Source organism: Mustela lutreola, chromosome 2, assembly GCF_030435805.1.
Source record: "Mustela lutreola isolate mMusLut2 chromosome 2, mMusLut2.pri, whole genome shotgun sequence".
NCBI classification, from domain to species: domain Eukaryota; kingdom Metazoa; phylum Chordata; class Mammalia; order Carnivora; family Mustelidae; genus Mustela; species Mustela lutreola.
The window spans coordinates 10,357,360-10,383,687 of record NC_081291.1 but is presented as its reverse complement, the minus strand read 5'-3'; the positions used below and the strand labels follow the sequence as shown (position 1 = coordinate 10,383,687).

The 26,328-nt window shown below is 43.5% G+C and overlaps 1 protein-coding gene across 5 annotated transcripts in view; it reads right to left on the bottom strand.

The window, feature by feature from the left end:
* The window catches only part of LOC131823652 (adhesion G protein-coupled receptor E2-like), a 51,266-nt gene that overhangs the window by 12,475 nt on the left and 12,463 nt on the right, over window positions 1-26,328 (bottom strand). For 2 of the 5 annotated variants that reach the window (XM_059160246.1, XM_059160245.1), the window contains 11 exons: window positions 20,014-20,169; window positions 17,119-17,265; window positions 16,597-16,743; window positions 16,463-16,509; window positions 16,261-16,338; window positions 15,698-15,875; window positions 12,064-12,171; window positions 11,673-11,896; window positions 11,289-11,468; window positions 9,546-9,743; window positions 9,033-9,268 (listed from right to left, as the gene is read on the bottom strand). In XM_059160246.1, the coding sequence (XP_059016229.1) occupies window positions 9,033-9,268; window positions 9,546-9,743; window positions 11,289-11,468; window positions 11,673-11,896; window positions 12,064-12,171; window positions 15,698-15,875; window positions 16,261-16,338; window positions 16,463-16,509; window positions 16,597-16,743; window positions 17,119-17,265; window positions 20,014-20,169 (1,699 nt within the window). Of the gene's footprint in view, window positions 1-9,032; window positions 9,269-9,545; window positions 9,744-11,288; window positions 11,469-11,672; window positions 11,897-12,063; window positions 12,172-15,697; window positions 15,876-16,260; window positions 16,339-16,462; window positions 16,510-16,596; window positions 16,744-17,118; window positions 17,266-18,240; window positions 18,373-20,013; window positions 20,170-21,849; window positions 22,173-23,103; window positions 23,176-26,328 lie in introns of those variants that run through there. The other 3 variants (XM_059160249.1, XM_059160248.1, XM_059160247.1) reach the window with 3 other exon arrangements.

Sequence of the window (26,328 nt, the reverse complement as noted above, 5' to 3'; positions counted from 1 at the left end):
GGAGGAGGAGGAAGAAGAAGAAAGAAGAAAGAAGAATGTAGGCAAGAAAGAACTGAAGTAGGGGAGGAGGAGTCAAGATGGCGGAGAAGTAGCAAGCTGAGACTGCTTCAGCTAGCCTGAGATCAGCTAGATAGCTTATCTAAAGATTGCAAACACCTGAAAATCCATAGGCAGATCGAAGAGAAGAAGAACAGCAATTCTGGAAACAGAAAAACAACCACTTTCTGAAAGGTAGGACCAGCGGAGAAGTGAATCCAAAGCGACGGGAAGATAGACCCCGGGGGGAGGGGCCGGCTCCCGGCAAGCGGCGGAGCAACCGCGCACAAAATCAGGACTTTTAAAAGTCTGTTCCGCTGAGGGACATCGCTCCAGAGGCTAAACCGGGGCGAAGCCCACACGGGGTCAGCGTGGCCTCAGCTCCCGCAGGGTCACAGAAGGATCGGGGTGTCTGAGTGTCGCAGAGCTTGCGGGTATTGGAACGGGAAAGCCGGCTACAGAGACAGAGCCGACAGTAAGCTCGCAGCTCGGGGTGACCTTGAGCCGGTCGCAGGCTCGGTGAGCTCGGAGCGCGGCCGGAGGTCAGGCAGACGGGAGTAACTGGGCGCGGTTCTCTGAGCGCGCACTGAGGAGTGCGGCCCTGGGCTCTCGGCTCCTCCGGGCCGGAGACCAGGAGGCCGCCATTTGTATTCCCGTCCTCTGGAACTCTACGGAAAGCGCTCAGGGAACAAAAGCTCCTGAAAGCAAACCCGAGCGGATTACTCACCCCGGCCCCGGGTAAGGGCGGTGTAATTCCGCCTGGGGCAAAGACACTTGAGAATCACCACAACAGGCCCCTCCCCCAGAAGATCAACAAGAAATCCAGCCGAGACCAAGTTCACCTACCAAGGAGTGCGGTTTCAATACCAAGGAGAGCAGCAGAATTCCAGAGGAGGAGAAAGCCAAGCACGGAACTCATGGCTTTTTTCCTGTGATTTTTTTGAGTCTTGCAGTTAATTTAATTTTTTCTTTTTCATTTTTTTTTTTTCTCGCCTTCGGGTAAAATTTTTTTTAACTGTTACCTTTTTCTTTTTTAACGATTTTTTACTAGTTTATCTAATATATATATTTTTTCTTTTTTACATTTTTCTTAGGTGTTTTCTTTTTTTAAAAATTCTTTTCTTTTCTTTTTTTTTTCCTTTTCTTTTTGTTTTTTTTTTTCTTTCTTCCTTTTTGAACCTCTTTTTATCCCCTTTTTCCCCACTCACGATTTTGGATCTCTTCTAATTTGGTTAAAGCATATTTTCCTGGGGTTGTTGCCACCCTTTTAGTATTTTACTTGCCCCTTCATTTACTCTTATCTGGACAAAATGACAAGATGTAAAAATTCAACACAAAAAAAAGAACAAGAGGCAGTACCGAAGGCTAGGGACCTAATCAATACAGACATCGGTAATATGTCAGATCTAGAGTTCAGAATGACAATTCTCAAGGTTCTAGCCGGGCTCGAAAAAGGCATGGAAGATATTAGAGAAACCCTCTCGAGAGATATAAAAGCCCTTTCTGGAGAAATAAAAGAACTAAAATCTAACCAAGGTGAAATCAAAAAAGCTATTAATGAGGTGCAATCAAAAATGGAGGCTCTAACTGCTAGGATAAATGAGGCAGAAGAAAGAATTAGTGATATAGAAGACCAAATGACAGAGAATAAAGAAGCTGAGCAAAAGAGGGACAAACAGCTACTGGACCACGAGGGGAGAATTCGAGAGATAAGTGACACCATAAGACGAAACAACATTAGAATAATTGGGATTCCAGAAGAAGAAGAAAGTGAGAGGGGAGCAGAAGGTATACTGGAGAGAATTATTGGGGAGAATTTCCCCAATATGGCAAAGGGAACGAGCATCAAAATTCAGGAGGTTCAGAGAACGCCCCTCAAAATCAATAAGAATAGGCCCACACCCGGTCACCTAATAGTAAAATTTACAAGTCTCAATGACAAAGAGAAAATCCTGAAAGCAGCCCGGGAAAAGAAGTCTGTAACATACAATGGTAAAAATATTAGATTGGAAGCTGACTTATCCACAGAGACCTGGCAGGCCAGAAAGAGCTGGCATGATATTTTCAGAGCACTAAACGAGAAAAACATGCAGCCAAGAATACTATATCCAGCTAGGCTGTCATTGAAAATAGAAGGAGAGATTAAAAGCTTCCAGGACAAACAACAACTGAAAGAATTTGCAAATACCAAACCAGCTCTACAGGAAATATTGAAAGGGGTCCTCTAAGCAAAGAGAGAGCCTACAAGTGGTAGATCAGAAAGGAACAGAGACCATATACAGTAACAGTCACCTTACAGGCAATACAATGGCACTAAATTCATATCTCTCAATAGTTACCCTGAATGTGAATGGGCTAAATGCCCGGTCAAAAGACACAGGGTATCAGAATGGATAAAAAAACAAAACCCATCTATATGTTGCCTCCAAGAAACACATTTTAAGCCCGAAGACACCTCCAGATTTAAAGTGAGGGGGTGGAAAAGAATTTACCATGCTAATGGACATCAGAAGAAAGCAGGAGTGGCAATCCTTATATCAGATCAATTAGATTTTAAGCCAAAGACTATAATAAGAGATGAGAAAGGACACTATATCATACTCAAAGGGTCTGTCCAACAAGAAGATTTAACAATTTTAAATATCTATGCCCCCAATGTGGGAGCAGCCAACTATATAAACCAATTAATAACAAAATCAAAGAAACACATCAACAATAATACAATAATAGTAGGGGACTTTAACACTCCCCTCACTGAAATGGACAGGTCATCCAAGCAAAAGATCAGCAAGGAAATAAAGGCCTTAAACGACACACTGGACCAGATGGACATCACAGATATATTCAGAATATTTCATCCCAAAGCAACAGAATACACATTCCTCTCTAGTGCACATGGAACAATCTCCAGAATAGATCACATCCTTGGTCCTAAATCAGGACTCAACCGGTATCAAAAGATTGGGATCATTCCCTGCATATTTTCAGACCACAATGCTCTAAAGCTAGAATTCAACCACAAAAGGAAGTTTGGAAAGAACCCAAATACATGGAGACTAAACAGTATCCTTCTAAAGAATGAATGGGTCAACCGGGAAATTAAAGAAGAATTGAAAAAAATCATGGAAACAAATGATAATGAAAATACAACGGTTCAAAATCTGTGGGACACAACAAAGGCAGTCCTGAGAGGAAAATATATAGCGGTACAAGCCTTTCTCAAGAAACCAGAATGGTCTCAGGTACACAACCTAACCCTACACCTAAAGGAGCTGGAGAAAGAACAAGAAAGAAACCCTAAGCCCAGCAGGAGAAGAGAAATCATAAAGATCAGAGCAGAAATCAATGAAATAGAAACCAAAAAAGCAATAGAACAAATCAACGAAACTAGGAGCTGGTTCTTTGAAAGAATTAATAAAATTGATAAACCCCTGGCCCGACTTATCAAAAAGAAAAGAGAAAGGACCCAAATAAATAAAATCATGAATGAAAGAGGAGAGATCACAACTAACACCAAAGAAATACAAACTATTATAAGAACATACTATGAGCAACTCTACGGCAATAAATTTGACAATCTGGAAGAAATGGATGCATTCCTAGAAACATATAAACTACCACAAATGAACCAGGAAGAAATAGAAAGCCTGAACAGACCCATAACCAGTAAGGAGATTGAAACAGTCATTAAAAATCTCCAAACAAACAAAAGCCCAGGGCCAGACGGCTTCCCAGGGGAATTCTACCAAACATTTAAAGAAGAACTAATTCCTATTCTCCTGAAACTGTTCCAAAAAATAGAAATGGAAGGAAAACTTCCAAACTCATTTTATGAGGCCAGCATCACCTTGATCCCAAAACCAGACAAGGATCCCACCAAAAAAGAGAGCTATAGACCGATATCCTTGATGAACACAGATGCGAAAATACTCAACAAAATACTAGCCAATAGGATTCAACAGTACATTAAAAAGATTATTCACCACGACCAAGTGGGATTTATTCCAGGGCTGCAAGGTTGGTTCAACATCCACAAATCAGTCAATGTGATACAACACATCAATAAAAGAAAGAACAAGAACCATATGATACTCTCAATAGATGCTGAAAAAGCATTTGACAAAGTACAGCATCCCTTCCTGATCAAAACTCTTCAAAGTGTAGGGATAGAGGGCACATACCTCAATATCATCAAAGCCATTTATGAAAAACCCACCGCAAATATCATTCTCAATGGAGAAAAACTGAAAGCTTTTCCGCTAAGGTCAGGAACACGGCAGGGATGTCCATTATCACCACTGCTATTCAACATCGTACTAGAGGTCCTAGCCTCAGCAATCAGACAACAAAAGGAAATTAAAGGTATCCAAATCGGCAACGAAGAAGTCAAATTATCACTCTTCGCAGATGATATGATACTATATGTGGAAAACCCAAAAGACTCCACTCCAAAACTGCTAGAACTTATACAGGAATTCAGTAAAGTGTCAGGATATAAAATCAATGCACAGAAATCAGTTGCATTTCTCTACACCAACAGCAAGACAGAAGAAAGAGATATTAAGGAGTCAATCCCATTTACAATTGCATCCAAAACCATAAGATACCTAGGAATAAACCTAACCAAAGAGACACAGAATATATACTCAGAAAACTATAAAGTACTCATGAAAGAAATTGAGGAAGACACAAAGAAATGGAACAATGTTCCATGCTCCTGGATTGGAAGAATAAATATTGTGAAAATGTCTATGCTACCTAAAGCAATCTACACATTTAATGCAATTCCTATCAAAGTACCATCCATCTTTTTCAAAGAAATGGAACAAATAATGCTAAAATTTATATGGAACCAGAAAAGACCTTGAATAGCCAAAGGGATATTGAAAAAGAAAGCCAACGTTGGTGGCATCACAATTCCGGACTTCAGGCTCTATTACAAAGCTGTCATCATCAAGACAGCATGGTACTGGCACAAAAACAGACACATAGATCAATGGAACAGAATAGAGAGCCCAGAAATAGACCCTCAAATCTATGGTCAACTCATCTTCGACAAAGCAGGAAAGAATGTCCAATGGAAAAAAGACAGCCTCTTCAATAAATGGTGCTGGGAAAATTGGACAGCCACATGCAGAAAAATGAAATTGGACCATTTCCTTACACCACACACAAAAATAGACTCAAAATGGATGAAGGACCTCAATGTACGAAAGGAATCCATCAAAATCCTTGAGGAGAACACGGGCAGCAACCTCTTTGACCTCAGCCGCAGCAACATCTTCCTAGGAACAACGCAAAAGGCAAGGGAAGCAAGGGAAAAAATGAACTACTGGGATTTCATCAAGATCAAAAGCTTTTGCACAGCAAAGGAAACAGTTAACAAAATCAAAAGACAACTGACAGAATGGGAGAAGATATTTGCAAACGACATATCAGATAAAGGACTAGTGTCCAGAATCTATAAAGAACTTAGCAAACTCAACACCCAAAGAACAAATAATCCAATCAAGAAATGGGCAGAGGACATGAACAGACATTTCTGCAAAGAAGACATCCAGATGGCCAACAGACACATGAAAAAGTGCTCCATATCACTCGGCATCAGGGAAATACAAATCAAAACCACAATGAGATATCACCTCACACCAGTCAGAATGGCTAAAATCAACAAGTCAGGAAATGACAGATGCTGGCGAGGATGCGGAGAAAGGGGAACCCTCCTACACTGTTGGTGGGAATGCAAGCTGGTGCAGCCACTCTGGAAAACAGCATGGAGGTTCCTCAAAATGTTGAAAATAGAACTGCCCTATGACCTAGCAATTGCACTATTGGGTATTTACCCTAAAGATACAAATGTAGTGATCCAAAGGGGCACATGCACCCGAATGTTTATAGCAGCAATGTCCACAATAGCCAAACTATGGAAAGAACCTAGATGTCCATCAACAGATGAATGGATCAAGAAGATGTGGTATATATACACAATGGAATACTATGCAGCCATCAAAAGAAATGAAATCTTGCCATTTGCAACAACATGGATGGAACTAGAGCGTATCATGCTTAGCGAAATAAGTCAAGCAGAGAAAGACAACTATCATATGATCTCCCTGATATGAGGAAGTGGTGATGCAACATGGAGGCTTAAGTGGGTAGAAGAAGAATAAATGAAACAAGATGGGATTGGGAGGGAGACAAACCATAAGTGACTCTTAATCTCACAAAACAAACTGAGGGTTGCCTGGGGGAGGGGTTTTGGGAGAAGGGGGTGGGATTATGGACATTGGGGAGGGTATGTGATTTGGTGAGTGCTGTGAAGTGTATAAACCTGGTGATTCACAGACCTGTACCCCTGGGGATAAAAATATATGTTTATAAAAAATAAAAAATTAAAAAAAAAAAAAAAGAAAAGAAAGAACTGAAGTACATGAAAGACACCTGAAAAAGCTCAGCTGATATAGGTGAACAGAAGCTTTAGTAGCATGTTGTGCTTAGGAGTGAAAGTCCTGGGAATTGACTTCCTGATGGAGGAGTAAGGACCTTGGGGAAATTGCTCTCCTTTTAAGACAACAAAATACACACAGAACAATGAAAACCACCTATTTCAAAACTCTGGCAATTACCCAAAACTACAGAACAAATTGAATATAGTCTATCCAAAAGAACTTACTAAACCTCAGGAAGACTGGAGAGAAGGAAATCTGGGAAGGTTTAACTTGGAGCCCAGTGGTGCAGCAGCCAAAAGGAGAGAACACCAAAGACAATGGAGAGATCTATTTTTTGGAGCTCCATTAAAAGCTTCATCATCTCTCCTAGAACACAACCAATACTTTTTTCTAACTCGTAGTCCCCTCACTTTTTGCTCTCTAAATTTATCTGATTTGACTGAGAATTTGTGAGGGAGAGGGAAGCCTACTCTAGGGTGTTACCAATAGCAAACTACTCTCACATCACCAACTGTCTAGGCCTATGATTTTAAGTTGGATCAACAAGAATTTGTCCAGCAATTTAAAAGGAAATACTGGAGAACCAAAGGACCATAACAAATTTTGAAAACCTCTGAAACATTCCTCTAAGTCTAAAGATGCACAAGGATATGCCTCACCCAAAAATGTCATGGGGATGCACCTCAATGCTTACAGCAGCGATGTCTACAATAGCCAAAATATGGAAAGAGCCCAGATGTCCATCGACAGATGAATGGATAAAGAAGATGTGGCCTATAGATACAATGGAATAGCAATCAGCCATCAAAAGGAAAGGAATCTTGCCATTTACAATGACATGGATGCAAACAGAGAGTATTATGCTAAGTGAATTAAGTCAGTCAAAGAAAGACAAATACCTCATGATTTCATTCATGTGTGGAATTTAAGAAACAAAACAGATGAACACTGGGTAAGGGAAAAAATAAAATAACATAAAATCACAAGGGGAGACAAACAGTAAGAGACTCTTAACTGAGGGTTGCTGGAAGGAAGGTGGGTGGGGGGATGGGTGGGTAAGTGGGTGATGGGCATTAAGGAGGGTGTTTGATGTAATGACACTTGAGTATTACAAACAACTGATGGATCACTAAATTACACCTCTGAAACTAATAATACACTATATGTTAATTAAATTAAATTTAAATAAAAGATGTTGGGGAAGGGATAGGGTGGTTGGGTTATGGACATTGGGGAGGGTATGTGCCAGGTTGAGTGCTGTGAACAGTGTAAGACTGATGATTCACAGGCCTATAGCCCTGAAGCAAATAATACATTATATGTTATGGAGTATTATGCCTCCATCAGAAAGGACGAATACCCAACTTTTCTAGCAACATGGATGAAACTGGAAGAGATTATGCTGAGTGAAATGAGTCAAGCAGAGTCGATTATCATATGATTTCTCTTATTTGTGGAGCATAACAAATAGCATGGAGGACATGGGGAATTAGAGAGGAGAAGGGAGTTGGGGAAATTGGAAGGGGAGGTGAATCATGAGAGACTATGGACTCTGAAAAACAATCTGAGGGGTTTGAAGTGGCGGGGGGTTGGAGGTTGGGGTACCAGGTGGTAGGTATTATAGAGGGCACAGATTGCATGGAGCACGGGGTGTGGTGAAAAAATAATGAATACTGTTTTTCTGAAAATAAATAAATAAATTTAATTTTAAAAAATTTTACAGGAAAAAAAACAATCTGAGGGGTTTGAAGAGGCAGGGGGGTGGGAGGTTGGGATACCAGGTGGTGGGTATTATAGAGGGCACGGATTACATGGAGCACTGGGTGTGGTGAAAAAATAATGAAAATAATGAATACGAAAATTTTTTTAAAAATTAAATAAATAAATAAATAAATAGAAATTAGAAATTAAAAAAAAACATTGGGGGAGCCTGGTGGTGGGTATTATGGAGGCCATGTATTGCACGAAGCACCGGGTGTGGTACATAAACAATGAATTCTGGAACACTGAAAGAAAATTAGAAATATAAATAAAATTTAAAAAAATAAACAACTCTGAAAAACAATCTGAGGGTTTTGAAGGGTTGCGGGGTGGGAGGTCGGGGTACCAGGTGGTGGGTATTATAGAGGGCACGGATTGCATGGAGCACTGGGTGTGGTGCAAAAATAATGAATACTGTTATGCTGAAAATAAAAAATAAATTTAAAAAAACAACAAAATTAATGAATACTGCTATGCTGAAAATAAACAAATAAATAAACAAACAAACAAAAAACAACAACAAAACAATAAAAAAAAATAATTTGGACAAAGAAGTCGATTCAATTTTTCTAAATGGTGTCCTAAGCACTTCTTTGGCTTTGGTTTTATTATTCGAAGGACAGAGCTTTAAAGGACACGCTGCTTAATTATTATAATTTTCTACCAGAAAAATGTCCTAAGGATTATTACTTCACGTGCCTTCTCTTATTATGTTCAGGCATAATTTTAAACAATGCTACTCTGGTTCTAGTGGTGGCCATGATCATGTAGGGAATGTGCATTTACCGTGTGAGAGTTCCATACAGGTGAGGCCTGGATGCGGCAGAAATGGCCACAATTATAGCTGGGACTCCATAGCCCACAGGGAACATGATTTTCTTCATGAACCTCCTCACACTGGAGTAGTTGACCACCGTCAGGTTGCGAGCAGTGAGGAAGAGATTCAGACCCTCCAGCAGCATCCAGGTGAAGGAGGCCAGGTAGAGATAGTGTAGGGCACCCGCGATGATGGTGCACAGCACCTGGGGGAGGAGAAAAGTGTCATCAGGAGGGATTGTCAGGGAGGAGGTGGCCCCAGGACCCATCCCATATCTTGCCACTTGGAAGAAGTCTAATGTGTATAAAGAAGTTGTTAAGAAAAGGTTTCCTTTCTAGTTTTGTCAATGTGAAATAGGCTACTTACTCTTCAAAACTTCCCTGAGACCCAAAGCCATTTTATTAAGGTATCATTGCAGCACAGCTCTATGAACTGAGCACCCCTGGGACAGGGCAGGGCCTTCTCTGTGACAGTGTCAGTACCTTGATCTTGGTCTGTTCGATGGCCGTGAGGAAGAGCAGGTGGGCCAGGAAGAGGCATATTGACAGCTGTAGGTGGATTGAAGTGCTGGTGTTCTGGATGGCTTTGCACAGCAGGAAGGTGAAGCCTGCCAGGAGGAGGCACAGCAGAGAGATGCCCAGCCCCACATGGGTGATCACAGCCAGCCCGGGAAGCTCCTCCTGGGACCCAGCAAAGAGAAGCAAGGAGGACATCACCATCACATTTTCCTGCTCTGAGTAATGACTCTTCCATTCTTTAAAAAAATACTTTGGCACAGCAACATCAAGAGTGAGGACCCAGGTAAACTTGTTATGTTATTGGGTAAATTCCTCCAGGTTCAGATTGCTAGAATTTTATGGGATTCTGACCTGATTCAGATCCCGTAAGAATTGAGGGCTAGGAGAGTCCTTACTCAAGATAAAGCGCCAGAACTCACAAAGGTTTGTTTTACTTACAGGTCACCTGCATGAGATTTTTGTTTCAGTGATCCAGAGAAAATAAGCAGCTCACCTAGCCAGGGGAACAGGTAAACATAGTTGCTAATCTTCCTGTACTCACTGGCTTCCCTGTCCCTCTGATGTCTGCCAAGACCATACCTTCTGTTCTATAACCCCTTTGTACTCCTGCCCTGAAGACCTCTGTGGTAAGTAGAACTCTGATTCGGCAGAAAGAAAAGGTGTACACACATCTTCCAGGTTCTCAGATAAAAGCCAATTTGTAAGGGAGTTGGGGGAAATTGGAAGGGGAGGTGAACCATGAGAGACTATGGACTCTGAAAAACAATCTGAGGGGTTTGAAGCAGCGGAGTGTGGGAGGTTGGGGGAACCAAGTGGTGGGTATTAGAGAGGGCACGGATTGCATGGAGCACTGGGTGTGTGCAAAAACAAGGAATACTGTTATGCTGAAAATAAAAATAAAATGTAAAAAAAAAAAAGCCAATTTGTGTGTTGTGAAGATATTTTGCAGTTGGAATTCAGGTCCTGTATCAGTAAACTTTTCTAAAAGAGGGGTTTATCCTGGGTGGGCCTGATCTAATCAGTGAGCCCCCAAAATCTCTGGGCTCTTCTTGGAGAAAAAAATTCAAAGTTTGAGAGTGTTTCTGATGAGAGATATCCTCCTGCTGGCCTCTGAATAGAAATGCTGAGACACTGTGTGAGGGCTACCAGAGAAGGAATACAGGCAGCCCCTGGTAGCTGAGCAGTGTCCCCTGCTCACAGCTAGCTAGAAAGTGGAACCCCAGTCCTATGGCTGCAAGGAACTGAATCCTGCCAGCAGCCAGGGAGTTCACAGGAGGACCTGAGCCTCAGAGAAAAATGCAGCTCAGGTGCATTGTAAGACCCAGAACACACAACTCAGCTACACCATGCCCAGCTACTGCCCCAAAGTAACCATGAGATATGACTTTATGTTTTGTGGTTTTTTTTGTTTTGTTTTGTTTTTTAAGATTTTATTTATTTGTCAGAGAGAGAGCGAGCAAGAGCGAGCACAGGCAGACAGAGTGGCAGGCAGAGTCAGAGGGAGAAGCAGGCTCCCTGCGGAGCACGGAGCCCAATGTGGGACTCGATCCCATGATGCTGGGATGATGACCTGAGCTGAAGGCAGCTGCTTAACCAACTGAGCCACCCAGGCGTCCCATAACTTTATGTTTTTTTAAAGCCCTTACACATAAGGAAATATGTTACAGAGCAATATGCATGGAATGCAACCCGTCTCTGGGCTCTCACCTGCGCATTGTAGTGGTCCATGAGAACAGCAAAGCTGCTGAGATGGGTGCACTGGCAGATGGTGCTGGTGTCTGTAGTGGTCACCATCCTGCAGCCTCTAGTGGACCAATGACCACAGCCACCCTGACTGTGCTCCCAGAAGACGCAGAACACCTTTTGTGTTGGCCCAGGGCTCACTGACTGTAGGAAGAGAGTGTATGTGGGAGCTCATGTTTCTGGTGCTCAGAAATGCTTATCCAAAGCTGGCTTGCAAAGGCTTTCCTGGAGAAAGATGCACTCATGGGGGAGCCCCCACCCAGAACTGCAAGGCTGAGCTAGGCAGCAAGGCTGTGCCCAGGACCCAGGCTCATTCCACACCCAAAGTCCCACAACACCAGCGCTCACATGATGAGAGAAGATGAAGGTGATGGGGGAGCTGAGGTTCTGGGTGTACTTATTGTTCGTAAAGGCAGAGATGACATCTGAGAGCAGGACCGAGGAGACTCCTGGCAAAATACGCTTGTGTGCCCCATGCAGAACTGCCTGCTTCTCAGACTCCAGGACCAGGCGGGCCTCTGCCAGCAAGGTGCCCATCCCCGGAGTGGAGATGAGGCCTGCCACAGAAGGACCTGCAAGATGAGGCCTGAGTTAATATCTTAGTGTGTCCAACAGAGCCCCTTCCCCCTCAGAGGCATGCTTTGTACCCTTGCTAAATCCCCCTTTCCCTTTTATCTTCTGCTCCCTGTTTGTTACATCCTTGGGCATCTTGTGATCTTCCTCCCATCTCAGCCATTACCTGAGTCACCAGATTCGTGCACCACATCCCAGTTCAGCAGCATCTTCGCCTGATTTGAACTCAAGGTGACATTTCTGTGTCCTTGCTCCTGCACCTCCAGGGACAGGTCTGTGAGTGGTAAGAGTTAGCTTAGTAATTCTGCCTGTAGTGGTTGCTATAACACCATTGCGTTCTATATGTTGTGATAGGCACATGCGTGCACGCACAAACACACACACACACACACACACACACACCAAATTTACAAAGGATAAGACAATACTATGAGCAACTGTACACCAACAAACCGTATAACCTAGACGAAAGTGACAAATTCCGAGAGACAAACAACAAAAGTAACCGAAGAACAAAAAAAAGTTGAACTTTAATAAAGTTTAACTATCACAGGGAAATATAATAAGCAGGTAAAAATTCCCCAAAATGGGACACCAGGTGGCTCAGTCATTAAGCGTCTGCCATCACTTCAGGTCATGATCCCAGGGTCCTGCAATCAAGCCCCACATCGGGCTCTCTGCTCAGTAGGAAACCTTCTTCTCCCTCTCTCACTCCCCCGGCTTGTGTTCCCTCTCTCACTGTTTCTCTCTCCCTCTGTCAACAAATAAATAAAACACTTTTTTTTTTAATCCCCAAAATAAAAAGCCTAAACCAGATGGTTTTACTGGTGGACTTCTGCCAACTATTTAAGTAAGCATTAATAAGATCCTTACTAAACCCCTCCAAATGTAGGAAAGGATAGAATACTATGTGAATAATCTTATGATGCCACCATCACCCTGATAACAAAACTAGATAAAGCCTTTAGGAGGAAACTATGGACCAATATTTCTTGTGGTCACAGATGTAAAAAAAAATAATAACCTTCAAGAAAGTATTAGGAATAAATTTACCCGAAGATGTTCAAGACTTGTACATTGAAAACTACAAAAGGGCGCCTGGGTGGCTCATTGGGTTAAGCTGCTGCCTTCGGTTCAGGTCATGATCTCAGGGTCCTGGGATCGAGTCCCGCATCGGGCTCTCTGCTCAGCAGGGAGCCTGCTTCCTCCTCTCTCTCTCTCTCTGCCTGCCTCTCTGCCTACTTGTGATCTCTCTCTGTCAAATAAATAAAATCTTTAGAAAAAAAAAGAAAACTACAAAAAAAAGTTAGAATAAATGAAGGAGGGACGTCTGGGTGGTTCTGTGGCTTAAGCCATTGCCTTCAGCTCAGGTCATGATCCCAGGGTCCTGGGATTGAGTCCCACATCGGGCTTCTTCCTCGGTAAGAAACCTGCTTCTCTCTCCACCTCTGCCTGTCACTCTGCCTGCTTGTGTGCTCACTAGCTCTCTCTCTCTCTCTCTCTCTCTGACAAATAAATAAATAAATAAAATCTTCAAAAAAAAAAAAAGAATAAATGAAGGACCCTATGTAACTGGAAAAACATTCTATATTCATGATTTAAAGGCTTAATATTGTTAAAATAGCAATATTTTCAAAAGAGGTCTACATTTTCAATGCAATCCATATCAATATTCCAACAACATTTTTTTTAGAAATGGAAAAATCAGTCCTCAAGTTCACAAGGCACTACAAGGGGCAAAAATGCCCAAAACAATCTTGAAAATGAAAAACAAAATTGGAGTATTTACACCTCCTGATTTCAAAACTGAGTACTAACCTATAGTAACCAGAACAGTAGGCTCTGGTATAAGGATAGACATACAGACAAGTAAAATAAAATTGGAAGTCCTGAAATAAACCCACACATCAATTGAGTACTCAATTGATTTCCAACAAGAGATGCCAAGACCCTTCAGCAGAAAAAGAAAAGTCTCTTTAGAAAATGGTGCTGGATGGGCGCCTGGGTGGCTCAGTGGGTTAAGCCGCTGCCTTCGGCTCAGGTCATGATCTCAGGGTCCTGGGATCGAGTCCCGCATCGGGCTCTCTGCCCATCAGGGAGCCTGCTTCCTCCTCTCTCTCTCTGCCTACTGGTAATCTCTATCAAATAAATAAATAAAATCTTTAAAAAAAAAAAAAAAAAAAAAGAAAAGAAAAGAAAATGGTGCTGGGCACATCTGGATCTCCACTTAGAACAGAAGGACCCCACCTCACATAACACACAAACACTAACTCAAAATGGGTAAAACACTTACATTTATAAGCTAAACTACAACAGTTAGGAAGAAACACAGGTGTAATCTTCATGGGCTTGAACTTGGCAATGGATTCTTAGAGAATGCACCAAATGCATAGCCAACAAAAGAAAAAATAGAGGAAAGGGATTTCATCAAAACAGAAGCATCTGTTCACAAGAGTGAAAAGACCAAGGAGAAAGTGGAGAGACAGTCTATGGAATGGGAGAAAAAAATGAGCAAATCCCGTATCTCATAGAGTCTACTATAGAATATATAAAAAACTCTTACAGCTCAACAACCAAAAGCCAAACAATGAATTAAAAAGATAGGCAAAAGACTTGAATAGATGTCTCTCAAAAAAAAAAAAAAAAAATACACACACACAAATATTCAGCAATCACATGAAAAGATGGTAAATATCATTAGTCATTTGAGAAATGCAAATCAAAACCATAATGAGATATCACCTGATACACTAAAATGGCTATACAAAAACAAAATGTAAGTACGAAGTGTTGCTGAGACTGTGCATACTGGAACCCTTGTGTTGCTTGTGTTGCTTGTGGGGATGTAAAATGATGCCTCCATTTTGGAAAAAGAGTTTGGTCATTCCACAAAAAGTTGAAGAGAGAGTCACCTCGTCACTCAGAAATTCCACTCCTAAGTGGGTATGCAAAGAGCTGAGAATGGTTATTCAAACAAAAACTTGTCCACCAATATTATAGAAACACTATTCAAAATAGCCAAAAGCTGGCAACAACCCAAAGGTCCATCAGTGGATGAATGGATACACAAAAGGTGCTGTAGCCACAATAATGAAATATTATCTGACCCTAAAAAGGAAACAATTACTGCCACGGGCTACAACAGGGATTCCCCTTGAAAACATGATCCTGTGTGAAAGAAACCAGACTATAAGATCACCTATTGCGTGATTCTATTGCTATGAAATGTTCAGGATAGGGAAATCCACAGACACAGAAAACAGACTGGTGACTGCCAGGGTCTGGGAGAGAGATGAGAAGGGACTGCTTAGTGGGTACACTATTTACTTTTGGGGTGATGAAAATATTTTAGAAATGGAGGTGATGGTTGTACAACTCTATGTTTTTCATTTTCAAGATTGTTTTGGGTATTTTTGCCCCTTGCAATGCCTTGTGAACTTGAGGACTGATTTTTCCATTTCTAAAATTTCCATTCTTTATATTACAATGAAAATGTGTATGATTAGCAGTTTTAGCAGTGTACTAAGTCCACTGAATTGTACATTTTGTTTAAAATGGTGAATTTTATGTTATGTAAATTTTACCTCAATAAAACAAATCATACTTAAATATCAAATAATATTAAATTTCCATTCTTTATATTACAATGAAAATGTGTATGATTAGCAGTTTTATTCATTTAACATCTTAATTGGCTTATGAGTGTAACACTGAGCTACAAGCATGGTCACACATTCTAGTGAGGCTGCGGGACAAATGTGGCGGGAACAGGTCTGCCTGGGGCAGACCCCAGTACTTACCTGTGCCTGCAGATGCATTGAAGGTCAATGTTCCACTAGGTAGAGCCTGACTCAGGTTTCTCAGGACATCCTCCAGGCCACCGAGCAGGCTCGTGGCCACACAGTGCTGGTCTGAGCGGGACAGGGTCTCCAGGTCCTCGGGGGTCTGGAGCAGCTCATCCACCACCTGTATGAGGTCCTGGGGGGATGGGGACACAGAGCTAGTGAGCATGAAGACCCTTCCCACTCTGCCCCAGACAACAGAGCCTGGAGAATCATTGGTAGATGAAGGTGGTACTGGATCACATTTCCTGGGTCTTGTCCAGCCACACAAAAGTCAACCCTGTTCACAAATGCCAAGAGTGACATTAGCCCAATGTCCAGAAACAGCAAGAAAAAAAGTCATTTCTGGCTGCGGGGGGTGTCTAACAGTGAGTAGGAATGCCTGCAGGTCTCCACCCACCCTGAGAAAGGTGGGGCCTGAGACAGGAAGCCATCATGTTGGGGCTGCCTCCTCCCAGACCAAAGCTTCCCAGGTCTCTATGGGATGCCTCCAGGTTGCTTTCCCTGGGATCTGCCCTTACCTGGATGGTGTCCTGAGCCAAGGCTGGCTTGAAGTGTCTCCCCAGGCCTTGGACTCTTTCAAAGAAATGGGAGAGCCGCTAGGATAGAGATGACACAAGTCAGAGAGCCTCACATTTGAGTCAGGAGCTTGGGATGAATGGGTGGATCAGGTGCGCTGCGCGAAGGGATTCCTGCATCCTGGTCCCTGCTGGGGCCACTCACCTGGCTCTTGATTCTAGGGGGTGGGGTCCAGGTGGGGAAGGACATCTCTGCAGGGGATAGAGCAGCAGTTCATTAGGTGTGAGAGTGTCTGTGTGTATCAAGGGCGGAGTCTGGGGTCAGGTCAGACCAGGTACCTTCACAGGTGGTATTCAGTTGATTATCCTGGAATCCAGGTTTGGGCTCCCAGCCCCGGCGGCAGCGGCACTTGTACGAGCCCACGGCGTTGATGCAGATGGTGGACTTGTGGCACGTAGTCTGCATAGAGCTGCACTCGTCCACATCTGGGGACACAAAATGGGAGTCAGGACCCCTTTCCTCTCTGTCCCCTTCCTCATTTACTTGTGTTAGTGTACCCCCTTGACTGGAGGTGATAACGCCTGTTACCTCCATATCCTAGTGATGCAGGGATTAGGGGAAGTGAGCCTGACATGTAGCACGTGAGCCCTGTACAGATGTGTAGGTTGTGAATATAGAAATATCTTTGCCCGAGGTGGTAATTAGCTGCTGTCTGGGGTCTCCAAGGAGCCTGCTCCTCTGTACCCTAGCTCCTTTCCCAGAAACCACCGCCCCTCCAGCCTCAAAATAATTAATGCCCCTGAATATGGGATCAGATGTTCTGAGTGCAGTTCTCCAGGAAGTAGCGTCTGAGCTCGTACCTTCACAGACAGTGTTGCTTGGTCCATTGGGGGACCCAGGAATGGGCTTCCAGCCAGGGCGGCAGCGGCACTTGTAGCCACTAATGATGTTGAGGCAGTGGGCGGAGCTGTGGCATGGGTTCTGCCCTGATGTGCATTCATTCACCTCTGAGGACAAAGCAAGAGGGTCAGAGTCCCTCCACTCACTGCACCCATCCTGCCTTCCCCTTTTCTCAGATACTTTAGTACTTCACACCAAGGAGACATACACACACACACACACACACACACACACACACACACACACCATGTACCAGCCACTTAGCATGTCAAAATAAATTTCATGATAGCATCATCTCTTGTAAAAACTCCATAATCTCAGATTATCCCTGCAAGGTGGACAGGGAAGAACCATGTGTGTCATTCCAGACAAAGCTGAGTCCCTTCACATATGGTGCAGAATGGACTGAGTATCGGGGGCAAGAATGGGCCTCTACCCAGTGAGGCTGTGACACTGAGCTACCCTTGTGTTGACTCAGTGGGTGGGGTAATGGCACCACTGCTGTCCCAAACCGCACCCCTGTCCTTATGAGAACAAATCCCACAGGGTCAGCCCTGCCCTGCCCAGGCCCGGTTCCCCATCTCCTCACTGCTTGTACTGAGCATACACTGGTCCTGAAAATAATGCTGCCTCTCCACTCTCAAAGCTCATGACAGCTTCCTTCAAGATGAACTCAGGAGGGACAGTATCCTCCTTCTCAGGCAAAAACTGTAGCAAAGGGGAAATTGAGTCATGAGAGCTAGACTTCCCAGTCAAGGTTCTTAGTCATTTCCTCCTCAGCTGGCAACTGAGGTTCCCCTACTCAGAGCTAGAAGTGACACTTCCTGCTGGAATGGGACAGATTAGGAGGGGCAAGTGTGGGAGTGCTTATAGAGACTGAGGCCCATAGGGAACCCCAGGCCCAGAAGGCCCTGTGGCTTCCCTGCTCTGTAGTAGGACCTTCCTGCAAGGTGACTCCTTGGGCAGAGCAAACCCCCAGTGTTCCGGGAACCTGAGGTTCTCCCTCCTCCTGGGGCTGCAGGCTCTGTCTTGGCCCCTCCCCAGCTCCAGCGCAGCCTCACAGTGTCTGCTAGGGCCTCCACCTGTGCACAGATTCAGGTCGCCCGGGTTGAGCTGCAAGCTGGGTGGACACTCGCAGGTGTAGCTGCCCTGAGTGTTGGCGCAGATACTGCCTCTTTTACAGATTCGGGGTTTCCGCTGACATTCATTCACATCTGCAGGGGAAAGGAGAGGATGCTGGGTGCCTGCAGCTGTTTCCTGGGATAGAAGCATCTGGAAACCTCTGTTCTCTCCTCCTCAGTGACTGGGTGCCTTTTCTAATTCACATGAAGATGAGTGATAGGTGAGCATGGTGGCCCAGATGTTGTTTCCAGATGTTGCCAGAAGTGGTCCAAGTCCTCCCCATCTGCCAGCTCTGGTCCCCTTGGCCTCTCTGGGCAGCTCCCAGGTAAGGCAGGGACATCATGGCCACCTGTGTTCCAGCCTGAGGACTTGGACAAGTCCAGGGTGGGCCTTCCTGGGAACCAAATGCAGGGGAAATGCTGTGTTCCCCAAGCAGGACTTAGTTCCCAGTGATGGTTTTGTCCTAATTTCCCAGGGCAACAACTTGTTGCCTGAGTTGTCCTTGGAACTCGGTGACCCTAGCAGGACAACACTCAGCCACACTGCCTGAGACTTCAGCTCCATGGAGATGCACCAAGACCCACATCTGAGCCAGGCTCCTCAAGGAAAAATCTTTCTATAGAGGAAGGAAGATGAAGATTATGCCAGCCAGTCCTGGGTCACCCAAACAGCGGGCACCAAGCTGAAGAGGATAGTGGGGGGCTAATGTTCAGCCAAGCAGCTTTGGGGTGATAAAGGTGACTTTTTATGATTCCCCTGAAGGCATGCTTGGATTGGCAGGAAGTGCTGAGAATAAACATCTGAGCAAGTCCTTAGATAGGCAAGAGTTGAGTGGCTGGAATAAGGAACACATGCTGATGGCAAGGAATGACAGGTTCTTGGCCTTGTGTCCCAGGAAAGGACACAGACCTGTGGATCCTTTCAAGTGAGTTTAGCCTTCATCTTCTGTCACCAAGTGGTCTGAGTCAACCTGGGACCCAGGTTGACCTCTTTGTAAGAGGGTCAGACTTGGGACTCTGATCTCCAATTATGTCCTGTCTTGCCATTTGGTCCATATGAGACCCTCCTCCATTCATCTGAGTTTTCAGGTGTGTGGGGATAGTCCACATCACTCTTCCCACCACCAACACAACAGCCTCCCAGATCCTGGTCATCAATTTGTCACAGGATGTTGAATGGAAGTTACTGGGGAGAGTCAGGCAGAGCCTTGCATGGGGAAGTACATAGTGGTAGAGCAGACAAAAACCCAAATCAAGGTGCTAGGAGGTGTCTTCTCTAGGTGGAGTTGTTGGCAAGGCCAGCTGGGGAAGATGAACCCACCCTTAAATCTCCTTCCTCCCATGTCTCTGGATAGGGTTACTGGATCCCTCAGGGCCCAGGGCTTTGAGAGGGCTCCCAGTGGGGGCCAAACACATGTGGGCTCCAGTGGGGGCAGATCTCTTCATGGCAGTCATTGATTATGGTGAAGAAGATAGATATTGTGTTAGAACACACATGCTCTCAGCTTCTGAAGTATCTTGATGCCATCTCTTTTTTTGTTTTATGAACAAAAGATCCCAGATAGACAAGGAGGACATTTCAGAATTACAGAAGTGACCCTCTGGATAGGGTTCTGAGCCTTGAGTTTTGAAAAGGGACAGGATACTAGGATGTTCTCTGGTGCCTGGAGAAAGTGAGCTGAGTGACCCCAAACCTCATGGAGGAGAAGATGGAAGACAGAACTCAATTCTTACCTTGACATGTGTTCTCACTCTCATTTTTGAACATTCTTGCCCCAGAAGCAAGCTCGTATCCTGGAATGCATGTGCAGTAGTAGCTCCCCTCTGTGTTTTGGCAGTCTGCAAATTTTCCACAGGACACGGCTGACAGTGGTCCACACTCGTTGATATCTGGAACACAACAGAACAAAGGGTCACCTCAACAAATTGTGAGTTTCCATAGGGCAGAGGCCCTGGCCTCAAGCACTACTCGCCATAGAGACTGGACAGAACTCAGCTCATAGTTTTCAGGATGAGCTGGAAGCTGCTATTCCAAACACCTGTTCACTGCTCTGTTCATCTCTGCTCTCTAGATGGGCCTGATGGGACCTAGACCCAGACACTTTGCTGTGCCACCATGGGGTCTGGAAGGAGGTCTTCATCCCCTTCTGCAGGTCTTGTGAGGTACTGAGTTTCTGTTTGCACTATTGGGGAATAGGTGGTGGGCTCCAGTCAGGGTGATTGGCACTGAAGGCTACTTTTTTTTTTTTTTTTTTTTTTTTTTGACACAGAGAGATCACAATAGGCAGAGAGGCAGGCAGAAAGAGAGAGGGAAGCAGGCTCTCCACCGAGCAGAGAGCTGATGCAGGGCTCAATCCCAGGACCCTGGGATCATGACCTGAGTCGAAGGCAGAAGGTTTAACCCACTGAGCCACCCAGGTGCCCCTGAAGGTTACTTTTTTTTTTTTTTTAAAGATTTTATTTATTTATTTGACAGAGAGAAATCACAAGCAGGCAGAGAGGCAGGCAGAGAGAGAGAGGAGGAAGCAGGCTCCCCGCTGAGCAGAGAGCCTGATGCGGGACTCGATCCCAGGACCCTGAGATCATGACCTGAGCCGAAGGCAGCGGCTTAACCCACTGAGCCACCCAGGCGCCCCCTGAAGGTTACTCTTGATGCTGAGTCGTGAAGGGAGTCATGGCTAGAGTCTGTCCAAGGTAACACTCTTTCCCACTTGAGGATAAATCCAGATGGCCAGGCCCCTGCCATTGATAGCTTCCATCTCTCATTACTCATGGTGACCTCGGTACACCCCACAGGCTTCATCAAGCACTCCCCCAGCTCCAGTATCAGACATTTTCAAGATGGGCACTTGGGTGTCCCAATCAGTTAACTGTCTCCATTCAACTCGGGTCATGATCCAAGGGTTCTAGGATCAACCCCTGCATTAGGCTCCCTGCTCAGTGGGGAGTCTACTTCTCCCTCTGGCACTGCCCCTCCCCCTCCCACTCGTGTGCAGTCTCTCACTCTCACTCTCACTCTAACAAATAAATAAATAAGTAAAACCTTAGAAAAGAAAGAAAAAAAGATACTCCAGGATTTCTTTGGAGGAATCTTGCTACCTCCAGCCCTGGAAGAATTTCCTCTTATCAAAGCCATTGGAGATATGAAATGAGGAAGTAAAATGAAGTTTCTCATGGTGGAGTCACTGGGGGTGTTTTCTGGCCTCCTATCTCCTCCTGTCTAAACCTGAGAGAAAAGATTGCCTTGAGCCAGGTCCTCTTTGAGTAGCTCAGGGACCCACACAACAGAAGCCACACATCACTGGTTTATAAATAACAGTTTAATAAGAACAAGCAAGACAAGAACGCATCAAAATGCAAGGACAGAATATTTGGTCCTGTACCTTCCAATTGGGGCAAAAAGACTTTTAGAGCCTAAAAGGACTCATGGTATCATGCTGAGTCAGGGCAAGCAAATGGTCTCCCCCAGATCAGTTTTCTGCCCTAAACTGTGGACCTCCCTTCTAAGACCACAGACCCAGGATGTGGATGTCAGCACCAGAACATGACAGGATGTGGGAAGACACATACTTAACACATTCATGTTCACTCCCATCTGGCAATGGGACTGTCCTCCTCTCTTCTTAGATGGTAGCAATGGCTGGACATCAGCCTTCATGGTTGTTGCATGGAGTGGAGTAGAGTGGGGCACAAACAGGAATGAGGCGTGTGGGAGGGGAAAACATGACAATGAGTAATTCTCCACCTGACAGACGTGCTCCCAGGAAGGAGCTGGTTTCCATCAGCAGGGCTCCTTGCCATGCTCACCCAGCCATGATTATCCATGAGACACAAATGCAGAGGAATCTGTTAGGGATACCTCTTGGGCATAGAAGGGCTGGGCGGGAGTCACAACACCTTTTTTTTTATGATAAAATTTACTTTCCTCCCAAGAAGAGGAAGATGGTGGAGGAATAGGGGACCCTCATTTTGCCTAGAATTCAGCTACATAGCTATCAAATTATTCTGAACACCTGCAAATGAGCCAGAGATTTTAAAAAAGAATTGCTGCAAGTCTACAAATAAAAAAAGACCACTTTTTGCAGGAATGACAAGACAGAAGAACTCACCACAAAAAAAATAACAAAGGCAGTAGTCACTACCAGGGACTTAATGAATATGGATATAAAAAAATGTAGGAACTACAATCTAAAATAATGATTATAAAGACACTAGCTGGGCTTGAAAAAAGCACAGAAGACATTAGAGAAAGGGTTCTGGAGAAATAAAGGAACTAAAATCTAATCAAGCTGAAATAAAAAAGGCTATTAATGAGATGCAATCAATGATGGATGCTCTGACTGCAGAATAAATGAGCAGAAGAGAGAATCAATGTTATAGAAGATTAAATTATGGAGAATAAAGAAACTGAGAAAAAGAGAGATAAACAACTACTGGATCACAAGGAGAGGATTCCAGACATCAGTGATGCAATAAAGCTAAAAAATGTTAGAATAATTGGTGTCCCAGAGGAAGAGAAATGGAGGAGTGGAAAGTTATTTGAACAAATTACAGCTGAGAACTTCCTTATTCTGGGGGAAAAAACAGGCATTCAAGTCCAGGAGGATTCAAGATCAATAAAAATAGGTCAATAACTTGACATATAATATTGAAGCTGGCAAATTTCAGAGACAAAGAGAAATTCCTGAAAGCACCTTGGGCAAAAGGTCCTGAACTTATAAGAGTAGAAACTTAAAGCTGGCAGCAGACCTATCCACAGAGCGCTGGCAGGCCAGAAAAGACTGACATGATATGTTCAGGGTGCTAAATGAGAAAAATACGCACCAAGGCTTTATCCAGCAAGGCTGTCATTCAGAATAGAAGGAGAGATAAAGTGCTTCCAGGACAAACAGAAACCTAGAAAAAAAATATTTTTTTTTTGATCACTAAACCAGCCCTGCAAGAAGTATTAAAGGGGATCTTTCAAGTGAAGAGAAAGCCCAAAAGTAACAAAGACCAGAATAGAACAGAGACAATACACAGAAAAAGGGACTTTACAGGTAATACAATGGCACTAAATTCATATCTTTCAGTAATTACTCTGAATGTAAATGGGCTAAAATCCCCAGTCAAAAGACACAGGGTATCAGATAAGCTAAAAAAGCAAGGCTTACCCATAAGTCTGTCTACAGGAGGCTCATTTTAGACCCAAAGACTCTTCCAGATTGAAAGTTGAGGAGGTGGAAAACTATTTATCATGCTAATGGACATCAAAAGAAAGCTATGGTAGCAAACTTTATATCATAAAGACTAGATTTTAAACCAAAGACTGTAATTAGATATGAAGAATAACTTTATATAATAATTAAGGGGTCTATCCAACAAGAAGATATAACAATTTAAAATATTTATCCCCCTAACTTGGGAGTAGCCAATTTTATAAACTAACAAATAAAAAGCTATACAAATACATTGATAATAATACAAGAATAGTAAGGGAATTTAACACTCCATTCAAAGCAATGGATAGATTATCTAAGCAGAAGATCAACAAGAAAACAAAAGCTTTGAGTGACACACTGGACCAGATGGACTTCACAAACATTTACAGAGCATTCCGTCCTTAATCAACAGCATTCTCATTCTTCTCAGGTGCATATGGAACATTCTCCAGGATAGATCACACACTGGGTCAAGAATCATGTCCAACTGGGGTGCCTGGATGGGTCAGTGGGTTAAAGCCTCTGCTTTCAGCTCAGGTCATGATCCCAGGGTCCAGGGATCAAACCCCACATTGGGCTCTCTGCTCAGCAGGGAGCCTGCTTCCTCCTGTCTCTCTCTGCCTGCCTCTCTGCCTACTTGTAGTCTCTATCTGTCAAATAAATAAGTAAAATCTTTTTTTAAAAAAAGGAAAAAAAGAATCAGTCCAACCAACAACAATTAGGATTATTCCCTGCCAATCTTCAGATCATAATGCTTTAAAACTTAATTCAATCACAAGAGGAAATTTGGAAGAAACACAGATACATGGAATTAAAGAGCATCCTACTAAAAAATGAATAGTTCAACTAGGAAATTAAAGAAGAATTTTAAAAATACATGAAAGCAAATGAAAATGAAAACATAACTCTTCAAGAACTTTAGGATGCTGCAAAGGTGGTCTTAAGAGGGAAGTACACAGCACTACACAACTTTCTCAAGAAACAAGAAAAGGAGAAGTGTCTGTTCTGTCATTTGCAAATATCTTCTCCCATTCCGTGGGTTGCCTCTTTGCTTTTTTTTTTTTTCTTACTGTTTCCTTTGCTGTGCAGAACAGACACTTCTCCAATGAAGACATACAAATGGCTATCAGACACATGAAAATATGTTCATCATCACTAGCCCTCAGGGAGATTCAAATTAAAACCACATTGAGATATCACCTTACACCAATTAGAATGGCCAAAATTAACAAAACAGGAAACAACATGTGTAGGAGGGGATGTGGAGAAAGGGGAACCCTCTTCCGCTGTTGGTGGGAATGCAAGTTGGTGCAGCCTCTTTGGAGAACAGTGTGGAGATTTCTCAAGAAGTTAAAAATAGAGCTTCCCTATGACCCTGCCATTGCGCTCCTGGGTATTTACCCCAAAGATACAGATGTCGTGAAAAGAAGGGCCATCTGTACCTCAATGTTCATAGCACCAATGGCCACAGTTGCCAAACTGTGGAAAGAACCAAGATGCCCTTCAACGGACGAATGGGTAAGGAAGATGTGGTCCATATACACTCTGGAGTATTTATTATGCCTCCATCAGAAAGGACGAATACCCAACTTTTGTAGCAACATGGACGGAACTGGAAGAGATTATGCTGAATGAAATAAGTCAAGCAGAAAGAATCAAGTATCATATGGTTTCACTTATTTGTGGAGCATAACAAATAGCATGGAGGACATGGGGAGTTAGAGAGGAGAAAGGAGTTGGAAATTGGAAGGGGAGGTGAACCATGAAAGACTATGGACTCCGAAAAACAATCTGAGGGTTTTGAAGTGGCAGGGGTGTGGGAGGTCGGGGAACCAGGTGGTGGGTATTATAGAGGGCACGGATTGCATGGAGCACTGGGTGTGGTGCAAAAATAATGAATACTGTTAATTTTTAAATAAATAAATAAATAAAAACTTTTAAAAAAAGAAAAAGAAGATGTGGAGAAAGGGGAACCCTCTTACACTGTTGGTGGGAATGCAAGTTGGTGCAGCCTCTTTGGAGAACAGTGTGGAGATTCCTCAAGAAGTTAAAAATAGAGCTTCCCTATGACCCTGCCATTGCGCTCCTGGGTATTTACCCCAAAGATAAAGATTTCGTGAAAAGAAGGGCCATCTGTACCTCAATGTTCATAGCACCAATGGCCACGGTTGCCAAGCTGTGGAAAGAACCAAGATGCCCTTCAACGGACAAATGGGTAAGGAAGATGTGGTCCATATACACTATGGAGTATTATGCCTCCATCAGAAAGGATGAATACCCAACTTTTGTAGCAACATGGACGGAACTGGAAGAGATTATGCTGAGTGAAATAAGTCAAGCAGAGAGAATCAAGTATCATATGGTTTCACTTATTTGTGGAGCATAACAAATATCATGGAGGTCAAGGGGTGTTAGAGAGGAGAAGGGAGTTGGGGTAAATTGTAAGGGGAGGTGAATCATAAGAAACTATGGACTCTGAAAAACATTCTGAGGGGTTTGAAGTGGTGGGGGTGTGGGAGGGTGGGGTACCAGGTGGTGGGTATTATAGAGGGCACAGATTGCATGGAGCACTGGGTGTAGTGAAAAAATAATGAATACTGTTTTTCTGAAAATAAATAAATTGAAAAAATTAAATAAAAAAAAGAAAAAGAAACAAGAAAAGGCTCAAACACACAACCTAAACTTACACCTAAAAGAGCTGAATAAAAAGTATCAAGTAAAGCCTAAACCTAGCAGGAGAAGAAAATTAATAAAGATTAGAGCAGAACTGAATGAAATAGAAACCGAAAGTACAGTAGAACAGATGAACAAATCTAGGAACTAGTTCTTTGAAAGAATTAATGATTGA